The 17859-nt window shown below is 43.9% G+C and overlaps 1 protein-coding gene across 2 annotated transcripts in view; it reads left to right on the top strand.

Moving 5' to 3' along the window:
- The window catches only part of MYOM3 (myomesin 3), a 357638-nt gene that overhangs the window by 178660 nt on the left and 161119 nt on the right, over positions 1–17859 (top strand). For both annotated transcript variants that reach the window (XM_063954304.1, XM_063954305.1), the window contains 4 exons: positions 2245–2333; positions 12194–12238; positions 13505–13645; positions 15591–15752. In XM_063954304.1, coding sequence (XP_063810374.1) covers positions 2245–2333; positions 12194–12238; positions 13505–13645; positions 15591–15752 — 437 coding nt within the window. The remainder of the gene's footprint in view (positions 1–2244; positions 2334–12193; positions 12239–13504; positions 13646–15590; positions 15753–17859) is intronic.

Consider the following 17859-nt stretch of genomic DNA (forward strand, 5'->3'; position numbering starts at 1 on the left):
TGATTAGTTGGGAAAAAATATAAGAGTCATGAACAACATTCTATTGTATTGATGTTTTTTAAAGCGTTAGTACACATATAATAAATATTGGCTTGTAAAATAGCCACAAATTGTCATCATTGTATTCAGAAGTACTGTAGTATTATTATTTCAAATCTGCATATGAAACCATGCTTATTTATGATGTGTACACACAACTCAGCACAGCTTGCAGGTCTGTTAACACAAACTCACTTGCTTTGGCAATATGAGAAAGCACCATTAAACCAATTCTGTTGCAAGTGGAGATGCATACCACCCTGCATCAACCATAATTGTGTGCGCTAAATTCCAGAGCGTGCGTAGTGCAGATCCACATCCCCCGGGATTAACAAGCCTCCGGTCTGATCTTGTGATTTCCGGACTGTCCAGAGGAATCCTGGACAGGTGGTAACCCTGGTTGGGAGCTACATTACAAATACACGCAGGCTATACGTAATCTACTATAAAGTAAAATCATTTTGATCATTTCTATGTTTTTGTTTTTGTGGAAATAGAAGAATCACAGACACATAAAAAAGTATCTGTTCAATATGGATTTATAGCCATAAAGCAGAATAATCCAGATAATCATCCAGCAAAAAGCTAGTCAGTCCAGCACACTATTAAATACGGGTTGGGTGCGGGATGCTGGCGGTCAGAAGACAGCGGTATCCTGACGCGCAGAATCCAGACTACTGCTAGGTGAATATTCTAACCCTCTTCCTCTACGCCCCTAACCCTCTCTACCTGCAGCCTAACCCTCACCCCCCTACAGCCTTACCCTAACCTCCCTTAAGTGCCTAATCCCCCCCCACACACACACACACACACACACACACACACACACACACACACGCAGCCTATCCATACCCCTTTAGTGTCTAACCCTCTCTTTTCGTGCATAATCCTAACCAGCCCTGGCATACTTACGTTTGGGATGCCAACAGTCGGTATTCCTGTGTGGGCATTGTGAGCAGTGTCAGAGTTCCGGTGCCGGTCTTTTGACTAGTGTCGGGAGTCCAGCGATGGTATACCGACTGCCAGAATCCCAAACGCATCCCATTATATACAGTTTATATACGGCAAATATATTCAAGTCATATGTAAGCCATATTATGGAAAACATACACTTATCAGGTCATCTTTATTGAGTGACTGAGTGAAACTCATTTAAGCATCAGCTATCTTTATCAAGGGTTGACAGACAACACAGACAATATCAAGCAATATATAGGGATGCCAAAAAGCACCAAGCTACTCACATACCCAATATATTCATGAGCACTCATCTGAAAGGTGATGAATAAGTGGCCAGCAGCGAAATAAACAAAATGTATTTATTTCCTGAGGAGTGACATGGCTATATATGTTAACATTTTTATTATGCAATAATAATCATTTAGATCATATAAAGAAACTTGTGATAATCACACCTATTAGTTAATGTATATGGAGCTATTTGTCAGATAATGAGCTACTAGCAAAGCTTAATTCAGTGCTATCTATCTATCTGTCTATCTATCTATCTATCTATCTATCTATCTATCTATCTTTAAAAATAGGGGGGAGATTATTGCGCCACTTGTGTACAACACCAATAATCAAAGAACCACGTGTAGTTGAAATAAATGACACTCCCTAGGGGTTAATACAGGGCGTCAGCTGTCCCCCAAAAACACAGGGATGGTGGTTCCCTGAAGCAACGGAAAAAACACACAGGGGGGTTGGGGATATAGCGACCAACGGTGTCTTAAATTAATTCAATAAAAGTGGATCTAAAAGTATATATAAAATGAATAACGATGATCTGGTTATTCATTTTATATATACTTTTAGATCCACTTTTATTGAATTAATTTAAGACACCGTTGGTCGCTATATCCCCCACCCCCCTGTGTGTTCGTTCTATCTATCTATCTATCTATCTATCTATCTATCTATCTATCTATCTATCTATCTATCATCTACAGTATCTATAACTTTTTTAATAGCTCCACCCCCCAGGCCCGTAACTAACAATATTATTTATGACACAGTTAAGCAATAGGGACAGAACGGAAACCCATTTAAAATACAAAAACAATAAATGAACCCTTATATATAAAACAAAGCACAATTTATATAGCATTACCTAGTAGCAGTGGTGCAACAATAGCACAGTGTAATTGATTGTTCAATTAGCACAACTTTCTCAGGAAAACACTCTCCTTGATTTCTGAACAGATGCACCATGGAGGATTCGGCTGACTACAGCGTTGTGGCTACCAATAATTTTGGGCAGGCAACTTCTTTTGCTAATGTGCTAGTAAAAGGTAAGTAATTGTATATACCAGTATGAAGTGTTATCCTGCTTTAAGATAGATTGAGACATATAGGTGTCAATTTGTTAAAAGAGGATGTTTTAGCAGAATTATAGCAAAAGTAAGTAAGTTTTTTATATTTTAATTAGAGATGAGCGGGTCCGGTTCCTCGGGATCCGAACCCCCCTGAACTTCACCTATTTTACACGGGTCCGAGGCAGCCTCGGATTCTCCCGCCTTGCTCGGTTAACCAGAACGCGCCCGAACGTCATCATCCCGCTGTCGGATTCTCGCAAGATTCGTATTCCATATAAGGAGCCACGCGTCGCCGCCATTTTCACTCGTGCTTTGGAGATTGAACGGAGAGGACGTGGCTGCGTTCTCTCCCTGAAAAGCTCCGTAATCTGTGCTCAGTGTGCTGCAAATATCTGTGCTCAGTGTGCTGCAAATAATCTGTGCTCAGTGTGCTGCAAATAATCTGTGCTCAGTGTGCTGAAAATATCTACGTTCTCTGCCTGAAAACGCTCCATATCTGTGCTCAGTGTGCTGCAAATATCTGATCAGTGTGCTGCATTGTGGGGACTGGGGACCACTAATATATAATAATTATAGTAGTACAGTACAGTAGGCCATTGCTGTATCTTGCAGCTCTGTGTCACTGCAAGTATCCATTCCATATCTGTGCTGAATTTTTGTGAGCAGTATTATATAGTATTACAGTGCAGCATTTTGGTGACCCAACAGTATATAGTTGTGTACAGTAGGCCATTGCTGTATCTTGCAGCTCTGTGTCACTGCACGTATCCATTCCATATCTGTGCGGCATTTTTGTGAGCAGTATATATAGTATTACAGTGTAGCATTTTGGTGACCCAACAGTATATAGTTGTGTACAGTAGGCCATTGCTGTATCTTGCAGCTCTGTGTCACTGCACGTATCCATTCCATATCTGTGCGGCATTTTTGTGAGCAGTATATATAGTATTACAGTGCAGCATTTTGGTGACCAACAGTATACATATATATTACAGTACAGTAGGCCATTGCTATTGATATATTGCTGGCATATAATTACACACATTAAAAAATGGAGAACAAAAATGTGGAGGGTTAAATAGGGAAAGATCAAGATCCACTTCCACCTCGTGCTGAAGCTGCTGCCACTAGTCATGGCCGAGATGATGAAATGCCATCAACGTCGTCTGCCAAGGCCGATGCCCAATGTCATAGTAGAGAGCATGTAAAATCCAAAAAGCAAAAGTTCAGTAAAATGACCCAAAAATCTAAATTAAAAGCGCGTGAGGCGAAGCGTAAACTTGCCAATATGCCATTTACGACACGGAGTGGCAAGGAACGGCTGAGGCCCTGGCCTATGTTGATTGCTAGTGGTTCAGCTTCACATGAGGGTGGAAGCACTCATCCTCCCGCTAGAAAAATGAAAAGACTTAAGCTGGCAAAAGCACAGCAAAGAACTGTGCGTTCTCCTAAATCACAAATCCCCAAGGAGAGTCCAATTGTGTCGGTTGCGATGCCTGACCTTCCCAACACTGGACGGGAAGAGGTGGCGCCTTCCACCATTTGCACGCCCCCCGCAAGTGCTGGAAGGAGCACCCGCAGTCCAGTTCCTGACAGTCAAATTGAAGATGTCACTGTTGAAGTACACCAGGATGAGGATATGGGTGTTGCTGGCGCTGAGGAGGAAATTGACAAGGAGGATTCTGATGGTGAGGTGGTTTGTTTAAGTCAGGCACCCGGGGAGACACCTGTTGTCCGTGGGACGAATATGGCCATTGACATACCTGGTCAAATTACAAAAAAAATCACCTCTTCGGTGTGGAATTATTTTAACAGAAATGCGGACAACGGGTGTCAAGCCATATGTTGCCTTTGTCAAGCTGTAATAAGTAGGGGTAAGGACGTTAACCACCTTTGAACATCCTCCCTTATACGTCACCTGGAGCGCATTCATCAGAAGTCATTGACAAGTTCAAAAACTTTGGGTGACAGCGGAAGCAGTCCACTGCCAACTAAATCCCTTCCTCTTGTAACCAAGCTCCTGCAAACCACACCACCAACTCCCTCAGTGTCAATTTCCTCATTAGACAGGAAAACCAATAGTCCTGCAGGCCATGTCACTGGCAAGTCTGACGAGTCCTCTCCTGCCTGGGATTCCTCCGATGCATCCTTGAGTGTAACGCCTACTGCTGCTGGTGCTGCTGTTGTTGCTGCTGGGAGTCGATCATCATCCCAGAGGGGAAGTCGGAAGACCACTTGTACTACTTCCAGTAAGCAATTGACTGTCCAACAGTCCTTTGCGTGGAAGATGAAATATCACAGCAGTCATCCTGCTGCAAAGCGGATAACTCAGGTCTTGACAGCTGCGTTGGTGTTAAATGTGTGTCCGGTATCCACCGTTAATTCACAGGGAATTAGAGAATTGATTGAGGTACTGTGTCCCCGGTACCAAATACCATCTAGGTTCCATTTCTCTAGGCAAGCGATACCGAGAATGTACACAGACGTCAGAAAAAGAGTCACCAGTGTCCTAAAAAAATGCAGTTGTACCCAATGTCCACTTAACCACGGACATGTGGACAAGTGGAGCAGGGCAGACTCAGGACTATATGACTGTGACAGCCCACTGGGTAGATGTATTGCCTCCCGCAGCAAGAACAGCAGCGGCGGCACCAGTAGCAGCATCTCGCAAACGCCAAATCGTTCCTAGGCAGGCTACACTTTGTATCGCCGTTTTTCATAAGAGGCACACAGCTGACAACCTCTTACGGAAACTGTGGAACATTATCGCAGAATGGCTTACCCCAATTGGACTCTCCTGGGGATTTGTGACATCGGACAACACCATCAATATTGTGCGTGCATTACCAGGGCCGGCTCCAGGACTACTAGCACCCTGAGCGAGAAGATTTAAGAGCCACCCCCCCCCCCCACGCTCCTGGAAAAGTGGGTGTGGCCTCCTGGAAAAGTGGGCGTGGTCTCATAACATCATATAATCAAACTATAAATAAATATATTTTCACACACCCTCTACGCACACAGTTAGCAGCCTTACACATAACAGCCACAGTAGTGTACCTTACACGCAATGTCTCCAGTATAGTGCCAGCTACACATGACATGCCCTGCAGCAGTGCCAGCTACACATGACATGCCCCCCAGCAGTGCCAGCTACACATGACATGCCCCCCAGCAGTACCAGCTACACATGACATGCCCTCAGCAGTGCCAGCTACACATGACATGCCCCACAGTGCCATATACATAAATGCCCCCACAGTGCCAGATACATAAATGCCCTCACAGTGCCAGATACATAAATGCCCCCACAGTGCCAGATACTTAAATGCCCCCACAGTGCAGATATGTCCCCACAGTGCCAGATACATAAATGCCCCCACAGTGCCAGATACATAAATGCCCCCACAGTGCAGATATGCCCCCACAGTGCCAGATACATAAACGCCCCCACAGTGCAGATATGCCCCCACAGTGCCATATACATAAATGCCCCCACAGTGCCAGATAAATAAATGCCCCCACAGTGCCAGATACATAAATGCCCCCACAGTGCCAGATAAATAAATGCCCCCACAGTGCCAGATACATAAATGCCCCCACAGTGCCAGATACATAAATGCCCCCACAGTGCCAGATACATAAATGCCCCCACAGTGCAGATATGCCCCCACAGTGCCAGATACATAAATTCCCCCACAGTGCAGATATGCCCCCACAGTGCCAGATACATAAATGCCCCCACAGTGCCAGATACATAAATGCCCCCACAGTGTAGATATGCCCCCACAGTGCCAGATACATAAATGCCCCCACAGTTCAGATATGCCCCCCACAGTGCCAGATACATAAATGCCCCCACAGTGCCAGATACATAAATGCCCCCACAGTGCCAGATACATAAATGCCCCCACAGTGCAGATACATTAATGCCCTCACAGTGCAGATATACCCCCACAGCGCCAGATACATAAATGCCCCCACAGTGCAGATATGCCCCCACAGTGCCAGATACATTAATGCCCCCAAAGTGCAGATATGCCCCCACAGTGCCAGATACATAAATGCCCCCACAGTGCTAGATACATAAAATGCCCCCACAGTGCAGATATACCCCCACAGCGCCAGATACATAAATGCCCCCACAGTGCAGATATGCCCCCACAGTGCCAGATACATAAATGCCCCCACAGTGCTAGATACATAAAATGCCCCCACAGTGCAGATATGCCCCCACAGTTCCAGATACATAAATGCCCCCACAGTTCCAGATACATAAATGCCCCCACAGTGCCAATATGCCCCTAGAGTGCCAGATACATAAAATGCCCCCACAGTGCAGATATGCCCCCACAGTGCCAGATACATAAATGCCCCCACAGTGCAGATATGCCCCCACAGTGCCAGATACATAAATGCCCCCACAGTGCAGATATGCCCCCACAGTGCCAGATACATTAATGCCCTCACAGTGCAGATATACCCCCACAGTGCCAGATACATAAATGCCCCCACAATGCCAGATACATAAATGCCCCCACAGTGCCTGATACATAAATGCCCCCACAGTGCCTGATACATAAATGCCCCCACAGTGCCAGATACATAAATGCCCCCACAGTGCCAGATACATAAATGCCCCCACAGTGCCAGGTACATAAATGCCCCCACAGTGCCAGATAGATAAATACCCCCACAGTGCAGATATGCCCCCACAGTGCCAGATACATTAATGCCCTCACAGTGCAGATATACCCCCACAGCGCCAGATACATAAATGCCCCACAGTGCAGATATTGCCCCACAGTGCCAGATACATTAATGCCCCCAAAGTGCAGATATGCCCCCACAGTGCCAGATACATAAATGCCCCCACAGTGCTAGATACATAAAATGCCCCCACAGTGCAGATATGCCCCCACAGTTCCAGATACATAAATGCCCCCACAGTTCCAGATACATAAATGCCCCCAGAGTGCCAATATGCCCCCAGAGTGCCAGATACATAAAATGCCCCCACAGTGCAGATATGCCCCCACAGTGCCAGATACATAAATGCCCCCACAGTGCAGATATGCCCCCACAGTGCCAGATACATAAATGCCCCCCACAGTGCAGATATGCCCCCACAGTGCCAGATACATAAATGCCCCCACAGTGCAGATATGCCCCCACAGTGCCAGATACATAAATGCCCCCACAATGCCAGATACATAAATGCCCCCACAGTGCCTGATACATAAATGCCCCCACAGTGCCTGATACATAAATGCCCCCACAGTGCCAGATACATAAATGCCCCAACAGTGAAAGATATACCCCCACAGTGCAGACATGCCCCCACATTTCCAGATACATAATTGCCCCCACAGTGAAAGATATGCCCCCACAGTGCCCCCACACAGAGCCCGATCCATATACTGCTTCACGATACCTGCAGTGGTGGCGGGAAGGGGAGTGCCGCTGAGGACGCGGGCGGCTCTTCTAAAACTCTTGTGTGCGCGGCTGCCCGGTGACGGCGTCTAACATTAGACGCCGGCGCCGCACAGCTGCATACACAACAGTTTAAGTTTAGGCCAGGGAGCACTGCAGGCTGGCTCCAGGCACAAAGATGGCGGCGCCAGCGTGCGGCGCCCATTAAGGGTGGCGCCCCGCACGGCCGCTCTATTCGAACGTGCCTGGAGCCGGCCCTGTGCATTACATGTGGGCAAATTCCAGCACGTCCCATGTTTTGCACATACATTGAACTTGGTTGTGCAGAATTTTTTTTAAAACGACAGGGGCGTGCAAGAGATGTTGTCGGTGGCCCGAAGAATTGCGGGCCACTTTCGGCATTCAGCCACCGCGTGCCAAAGACTGGAGCACCAGCAAACACTCCTGAACATGCCCCGCCATCAGCTGAAGCAAGAGGTGGTAACGAGGTGTAATTCAACCCTCTATATGCTTCAGAGGATGGAGGAGCAGCAATAGGCCATTCAAGCCTATACATCTACCTACGATATAGGCAAAGGAGGGGGAATGCACCTGAGTCAAGCGCAGTGGAGAATGATTTCAACGTTGTGCAAGTTTCTGCAACCCTTTGAACTTGCCACACATGAAGTCAGTTCAGACACTGCCAGCCTGAGTCAGGTCATTCCCCTCATCAGGCTTTTGCAGAAGAAGCTGGAGAGATTGAAAGAGGAGCTAAAACAGAGCGATTCCGCTAGGCATGTGGGACTTGTGGATGGAGCCCTTAATTCGCTTAACCAGTATTCACGGGTGGTCAATCTGTTGAAATTAGAGCACTACATTTTGGCCACTGTGCTCGATCCTAGGTTTAAAGCCTACGTTGTATCTCTCCGGCAGACACAAGTCTGCAGATGTTCAAAGACCTGCTGGTGAGACACTTGTCAAGTCAAGCGGAACGTGACCCGTCAACAGCTCCTCCTTCACATTCTCCCGCAACTGGGGCTGCGAGGAAAACGCTAAGAATTCCAAGCCCACCCGCTGGCGGTGATGCAGGGCAGTCTGGAACGAGTGCTGACATCTGGTCCGGACAGAAGGACCTGCCAACGATTACTGACATGTCGTCTACTGTCACTGCATATGATTCTGTCACCATTGAAAGAATGGTGGAGGATTATATGAGTGACCGCATCCAAGTAGGCACGTCAGACAGTCCGTACGTATACTGGCAGGAAAAAGAGGCAATTTGGAAGCTCTTGCACAAACTGGCTTTATTTTACGTAAGTTGCCCCCCCCTCCAGTGTGTACTCCGAAAGAGTGTTTAGTGCAGCCGCTCACCTTGTCAGCAATCGGCGTACGAGGTTACTTCCAGAAAATGTGGAGAAGATGATGGTCATCAAAATGAATTATAATCAATTCCTCCGTGGAGACATTCACCAGCAATTGCCTCCAGAAAGTACACAGGGACCTGATATGGTGGATTCCAGTGGGGACGAATTAATAATCTGTGAGGAGGGGGATGTACACAGTGAAAGGGGTGAGGAATCGGACGATGAGGAGGAGGTGGACATCTTGCCTCTGTAGAGCCAGTTTGTGCAAGGAGAGATTGATTGCTTCTTTTTTGGTGCGGGCCCAAACCAACCAATCATTTCAGCCACAGTCGTGTGGCAGACCCTGTCACTGAAATGATGGGTTTGTTAAAGTGTGCATGTCCTGTTTATACAACATAAGGGTGGGTGGGAGGGCCCAAGGACAATTCCATCTTGCACCTCTTTTTTCTTTAATTTATCTTTGCATCATGTGATGTATGGGGACAATTTTTTTAAGTGCCATCCTGTCTGACACTGCAGTGCCACTCCCAGATGGGCTAGGTGTTTGTGTCGGCCACTTGGGTCGCTTAGCTTAGTCATCCAGCGACATTGGTGCAAATTTTAGGACTAAAAATAATATTGTGAGGTGTGAGGTGGTCAGAATAGACTGGAAATGAGTGGAAATTATGGTTATTGAGGTTAATAATACTATGGGATCAAAATTACCCCCAAATTCTATGATTTAAGCTGTTATTGAGGGGTTTTTGAAAAAAAACACCCGAATCCAAAACACACCCAAATCCGACTAAAAATTTTCAGGGAGGTTTTACCAAAACATGTCCGAATCCAAAACACGGCAGCGGAACCGAATCCAAAACCAAAACACAAAACCCGAAAAATGTCCGGTGCACATCTCTAATTTTAATGCAATCACACCAAAGACATCTGTTTACTATTCTTCTGATTACTACCTACATCTCCATAGTTCTCTATGATGACAGTGATAAGGGTTAATATAATAAGTAGAGATGAGCGGGTTCAGTTTTACTCGGATTTACCCGAATCTCCTTATTGGCTTACGGACGTCACGTGTTTTGGTTAGCCAATAAGAAAAATCCAGAAAAAAAGAACTTGCGATAGTTCTGGCATTAAGAACCGAGTAAATCCGAACCAGCTCATCTCTAGTAATAAGCTCAGAAAAGCATAGCGCCCCTCATTCCCCTCTTCACAAAAATATTTTGATGTGCTGTGTCGGTCTGATAGTGATACAATAATACTATTTTCTTTTAAGGTGCATGTACACGTGAGATTTTGACTAAGTGCCAATTTTGACTATGTGATTTCACTTGAACTCCCCGGAGCCCAGAACCACCAATTTTGACTATATTTACTTGCAATTTTGACTATATATAATTTTGACTATACTAGAAACTAGATTGTACACAATATAGTCAAAATTGCCCTGCCTTCACAGTCTATTGGGGCAGATGTATTAACCTGGAGAAGGCATAAGGAAGTGATAAACCAGTGATAAAGCAGTTTTAAGTGCAAGGTGATAATGCACCAGCCAATCAGCTCCTAACTGTTGATGTACATATTGGAGCTGATTGGCTGGTGTGTTTATCACCTTGCATTTATCACTGGTTTATCACTTCCTTATGCCTTCTCCAGGTTAATACATCTGCCCCATTGTTTCTTGTGATACCGACTCCACGGGAGCACGCATCGGCATCCCAAACTGTGTACACACCAGTGACGTGCGGTGGGGTGAGGCAGAGCCTTTCCTGTCATACTAACGTTTGTGCCAATGTTTTGACTGTATAAAGTATATGGAAAATACAAAGAATTTTTTTGAAATATCTTCTTCGCATTATTCTAATAATTTTTATAGCCAAAACTCTGAAGTAAAAAGTCTATGGCAGGTGAGGCAGTGCCTCGCCTGCTTATCTTTTCAGCAAATCTCTGATTAACACTAACCAAATTTCCAGGAGTTTATACTGCTGCACCTGTGTATATCGCCCAGATGTACCCTTTGGCTCATATATTGCATGTAAATCTGGCTCTGGTGCCAGCCAGTGGCTCCTAAGCCATTTAGCTCACCGCACATCCCTGGTACACACGGTGTGATATGTGCTAACTTTTCTTACGATTTTGACTATTTAGTCAAAATCATAAGCAAACATTGCACTGTGTGTATGCACCTTTAGTAATGATAGCATCTGCTCTTTATTTTTATGATGCCCTAACTGGAGAGTCTTTATAAAAGCTTTATCTCATCTTCATAAGAGATGATACTTTACAGTGAAAAATATTACAGCAATAAAAATGCCCCTTAACACTTTGGGGGGAATTCAAATGTGTGAAAAGTCGGTTGGGTGTCTGTTTTTTCCTGTCTATTAGATAGGAAAAAACAGACACCCAACTGACTTTTCAAACAATTGAATATCCCCATTTAAGTGCTGTAGGTTTTTTTTTTTGCTTTAATTTAAAGCGGTTCAAAATACTAAAATGCAAACATAGTATATGTACTAATAGTTACTTACTATCGCATTAGCATTGCACTTATAAATGACATTACCTATTTCCTAGTAAATCCCTTTTTCTTTATATTCTGCAGTCAGCAGAGTCCCCTATTAAAATTTTACAGGTTCCGCTACAGACTAAGTACTTTTTTTTGTTTCCTCAGTCACAAAAACATGCAGTGGTTCTCTCCCTCATCCCCACTCACTTTAATGAAAACAGTCTTTTGGTGACTCTGATTGGGCAGGACTAAGTGAATAAATGACTGTGCTTCCTTCCAAATCTCATATGCAGTTGTACATACTGATACATATAGGATTGGTTTACTACCGATAAATGTTAGACAATGACAGGTTGTTACCTGTTTACCCTAAAGAGTTATCCCTGTTTTTATTTATGATTGCAACAATGCCAGCTGCACTTATCTGCATCACCTGACTGTCAGAGTAGTAATCACACACTATGAATTAGGGGGGTGGGGGGATTGTAGTAAAAACCATATAAAGTCTATTTGTATCTTGTAACTCGTAACCTAGAATCACTTTTCTATACATTTTTTTCCAGAATACCAAGGGTTAAAAGCAGGCTGGGATTCTGTTACCTATCCATGTAAGTAAACTAAGAGTACCAATTCTGGGATGTTTATAAAACACAGATGAAAATGATGATTTGCTGATAAAATCAGTGGAAGTCTTCATCTGCTATTTGGAGGAGGGCATGTGGACAGCCGCCGGGACTTTCTAGAAGTGCTGTCAGCTTGCGCATGCTGATGACCCTAATCTCTATAAAAAATGTAAAAAAATTATAAGTGTGTGTGTGTGTGTGTGTGTGTGTGTGTGTGTGTGTGTGTGTGTGTGTGTTTGGTGGTGGTGGTGGGCGGGGGGTTTCCCGGTACCGTTCCCCTCTTTCAATTGTTGTGGCCCCCTACTAGTTATTGTCTGGTGATCACAAGTGAATGTGTGGGCACCCATATGTGACCTGTGATCACCGGTCAATATTAACCTGTACTATAGGTGATGCTATAAGAATTTTTCTAAAAATCTTGTATGTTATTTTATCAAGAATAAAAATATTTTTGATATCAACTAATCTTTGGCCATTTGGCCCTTGTTTTAGGGTGATTTGGTGGAATGCTATATTTGCAGGATTGCAATATCACGTGACACTGGTTCAATAAGAAACTGCACACTTCATTCACAGATGATCATTTAATAATTTATAGTTGTGAATACTTAATTTAACGTTTTTCACCCTCTGTTTTTTTTCTGTGTATCTGTATTTCTTGATCCTTGCTAACAGGGGATCCACTATGAGGTGCGGCCCTATTTTTATTAGAGCGAGACAAGGGCTATATTCTTTATTATGATATGTACACATACCAATCTACTCCCATAAAATCAATGTGTGTGCAGCTGCATTATCTACAATACCACATCCATGGCCAGGGGCCTAACCAGAACTTTGTGGGCCCCATATTGAAAATGTAATGTCACACAATTCATGCTGGGCAGTGGATCAGACCCAGTTGCTTAGCAGACAAATCTGGGAAATTGGTATTCAACTTTATAACCTGAGACCAGGCCCCCCATAAACCTCTGGGCCCCATAGCAGTGGCACCCCTTGAACCCACTATGTACTCCCATGCCCCCAGCCCTCTAATCTAAACGTTCTAAAGCTTTTAAGGTATTTATAACTATATTAAAACATCACCGATATTTAAAAAATATATATAACCCTGTTTTCAATTTCATTATAATTTATAATTTTTGTAGTATTAACCATTTATTGCTGACGTGAACATCACTGCTATTATTTACTACATAAGATCACCTCTTCCCAGGAGCCTTAACCCACCTTTATATTGTTTTTGTAAAGCTTTGTTGCCAGACTATGAAGGTGAATTTACCAGTGTCTTGGAGCCAGTGTTTACCAGAGAGAAAGAATCCTTTGTCCTGTCCTGTTCTGTTTCCTCCAGCCTTGAGAGACATAAGCCGAGTGTCGAGTGGTATAGAGATGGTATGTAAATTGTTCTGTTTCATATATAACAACATACAGTATGCAGCATTGCACAAAGGCATCAACAAACTGCAGGGAATAAAAGGCTCTATCTAAATTGTTTCCAGAACTGACTCCCGTTCTGCAGATTGGACATTTATAGAAGGTGGCGCCTCTATTATCTCCCAGTAGACTTATTATCAGATGTTAAATATGGCGGTCACACAATCCTGTGTATTTCCATTCATAGGCCCTGGACATATTTACTCTGAAAATGGTATCATTAGCAACTATCACAAATGTTATATTGCGATGCAGTCAGGATCCCAACAGAATACCGACAGCTGGATCCCAACGGATCCCAAAGGTGTAGTAACTAGTACAGGGATTAGGCACAAGGGGTAGGGTTGGACTGATCGGGGGGTTGTGGAGGAGATTAGGATTAGGCTGCAGGAGGGATAGGGGGTTCCTGCAACGTAACTGTGATGACATGCAAAAGTACACATACGTTGTATCAGTAAAATTGTAAAAGCTATATAAATGAATACAGTTGCACTAAGTGTGTGAAAATCTTTGGAAGAATCATTAAAAAGGTACATTTATTTTATCAATTTTACCCTAGTTAGGACTCGTAAAATAAAAAAACTATTGGTTAGAATATGCTGCTAAAATATAAATTCATATCTCTCCTGAAAAACATCTGATTTTTTTCCATTAATAACACCTTTACAATACTTTTGAAAATGCTTTATTATACCCCATCATTGACTAACAAAGAGTCCATTTGTACTTCGGGAGTCCTAGACAAGTAAGTACAATTGAGTGTGGAAGGTGGCACTGTACATATGCGGCTCGGAACAACACAGTGACTGAGAGCCTGATTCTGATTTGGAAAATCAAAAACAAGCACGTAACTTTGTATCTGGAACAAACAATGTTGCCATGCAAGGGGCAAGTACATTTATATTTTTTTCTCTGCAGGGTACATACTGCCAGCTTGTGCATGCAGCCCACAAATGTTAGGCAGCTTTATTTTTACACTGCAATTTAAGTTTCAGTTTGGACACACCCCACCCAATTCTAAATCTCTCTTCACATGTTACATCTGTCCCACCAATAGCACAACATGGTTTTGTCCAGGTACACAGTACCTTGCTTTTCTATTTTCATTACCTCCAAATCAGAATCAGACCCTGAGTGATTAACTTGTGAAAATAAATCTGGGCAGAGCTGTGCCTCCAGCACTGCTGCCTCTGCATTTCTCCACTCTCTTCCCATCTAAACAACTTAGAGTGCTTCAAAGTAACTAGTAGGCAGCAGTGGAGGGGCGGTTCTCCTCCTAGAACTGCAATAGCTAAGAGTGTTTTCCATGGGAAGCCACTCCCTTGCTAATATGCATGCCCTTTCTGGCTTTTATGGGCTGCAGCTGATGCAGTCCGTAGCAGCCAGGCTGTTTCCCAGCAGTGCTATGGATTCCAGCTGCCCATGGATTTAAACCCTGCCCATGCATATTCCAGACTTAAGCCCTGCCTTCTGGTGATACCAGTCATCAGTCTACGGGAGGACAGGGAGCCAGCAGACAGATCCCCTCAGATAGCCGCCACTAGTATCATAACAGGCTTGACAGCTTTAGGAACCTCTCATGGGTAAATAGTGGGAGGAATCAGAGTTTCAAATTATAAAAAGAAATCCCAATCTGGGCCATACAAGTGTAAAAAAAAAAATCAGGCAACAGCAGCCTCAAATAAAATACCTTCTAGTATTGCATTTGCTTTAATCAGCACCTATTTGGGTCCATAACTGAAAGCAAACGTTACACATTTATTTGCTAACAACATGGCTCCGAGTTGCTGCCTCTGAATTGCTTAACAATGTGGCCATGTATCATTCATAAACATGGAGGGGGTATTGTTGTGCATATAGACAGTATGTGGTCTGTATAGCATGTTATTTTTATTTTCAACAGGAACATTACTGCAAGAGTCAGAGGGCAAGAAGATAAGCTGTGAGGCTTGTGATGTCTCTTACAGTGGGCCTACTGCTTTCAAAGAAGATGAAGGATTCTATACAGTCTGCGTGCCCGCTCCATCTGGGCATCAGGAACAAACTGCATATATGTTTGTGAAAGGTAAGTAGAATCAAATCTGGTTCTCAATGTTTTCTCCATGTCCAACCTTAATCTAGAGATGATTTTGTTCTTATCTACTAAAAAACGAATCTTTATATAAACCAGAGACCATATAATGTTAATTCTTCCCATCACTGAATTGTACTGAGGCGAGTGGTGCCAGGAGATACATGTCCACCTGGTCTGGACGCACTCAAACTGTTCTTCTGAGCATGTGTGTCTGCATTTTTCAACATGGCTTGGGCATATGTGAGAGACAGCACATTCATGGTAAGGCCCCATTTGGGCTTTCAGTACTAAGCTGAGAGCCCATAAAGGGATTTACTCACTGGATATGCGTCAGCCCCCACGCATGCTCAGAAGAGCAGAGTGGAGACCCCCAGAGAAGACATCCACCACAACCTTCTCACCTGACACACACACTCATATACCCTGAAAGTACCTGTCAGCTGAATTGTTATAGATTTAAATATATAAAATGAAAGTAATAAATATAGTATGCTACCCCCTAAGTGTGCAGCCAACCCAATCACAGACCACCTTCCTCTATCAATAGTAAATACAGCATTGCTATACATAAAGAAGATTAAAAAAAAAAATCTGTAATCTTAAAGAGCATGTTCTAGGTTGACATGACATAAGGTCGATATGAGTTTTTCACATTTTTTTTTTGTCATTTTTAGAACTTTTTCATACTTTACGATCCACGTGGATTACAATTGGGAACGGTAACCTGTGCCGAGTGCAACGGTGGCAGAGCGAGGTACCTTGCCCGAAGCATGGCGAGTGAAGCGATCCATGCGAGGGGACACAGTGCACTAATTGGGGTTGCCGGTCACTGGAGGACATTCCGAGTTGATCGCTCGCTAGCAATTTTTTGCAGCGCTGCGATCAGATAGTTGCCGCCTATGGGGGAGTGTATTTTCGCTTTGCAAGTGTGCAAACGCCTTTGCAGCCGAGCGGTACAAAAATAGTTTGTGCAGTTTCTGAGTAGCTCTGGACTTACTCAGCTGCTGCGATCACTTCAGTCTTTTTGGTCCCGGAATTGACGTCAGACACCCGCCCTGCAAATGCTTGGACACGCCTGTGTTTTCCCAAACACTCACAGAAAACGGTCAGTTGACACCCATAAACGCCTTCTTCCTGTCAATCTCCTTGCGATCGACTGTGCGAATGGATTCTTCGTTAAATCCATCACCCAGCATCGATCCTCTTTGTACCCATACGACACACCTGCGCATTGCGGTGCATACGCATGCGCAGTTTTGCCGAGTTTGAACCTGATTGCAGCGCTGCAAAAAGTTGCTAGCGAGTGATCAACTCGGAATGATCTCCACTGTACGGAGAAAACGACACCAAAAAAAAGTAAAAAAAACTCATGTCGACCTAGAGTCTCTGTCGACCTAGAAACCATGTCAACCTACTTACTGTCGACCAGTAGTGGTCGACTTAGACACTGTCAACCTAAGTCTTATCTACCTAACATACCACACCCGTAGAAAATATACCATAGTGTATGTATAGAGGAGAGGGTGGACCCTCTGGAAGTGGGGCCCACCATGGGCTTCCCCTGTACCACAGTGAGGCAGTCGGCCCCTGTCCAGGGGGTCCCATGTTCCGAACTTGAACCAAAAAAAGATTGCATGGAGATAATCTGACAGCTGTTATTACATTTAAAAAAAAAACCTGCTACTGATTCAAATTTCAGGAACAAACCCTATATTAATTTTTGCTTAGCACATGTATGATTGTACTGCTATGTATTGAATCATTAGTGTGATATAGTGGATTTTACTAAGAGAATGTACTAAGGGAAGATTAGATCTAATTTAAAGTAAGTTTTAATCGGATGAACTGCAATACAAACTGTATTCTGTAATTATCAAGGACTTCATTGCTGAAAATGTGATTATACAGTATAGCAGCTTATAAAATAAACCATCAACCAACCAGTATTCTGCTGTAGATTTTGAGCCACTAGAGGGTTAAGTCCCGTAATGTTCTGCTGACTTTAGTACACTAGAACTCCAGTCTAGCAAAGACACTCTGTTACCTTTTTACCTCTTTACCGAGAGGTTTATGAACCCAACATGAAATAGTCTTATCT

Source organism: Pseudophryne corroboree, chromosome 2, assembly GCF_028390025.1.
Source record: "Pseudophryne corroboree isolate aPseCor3 chromosome 2, aPseCor3.hap2, whole genome shotgun sequence".
In the NCBI taxonomy this organism is placed as follows: Eukaryota; Metazoa; Chordata; class Amphibia; order Anura; family Myobatrachidae; genus Pseudophryne; species Pseudophryne corroboree.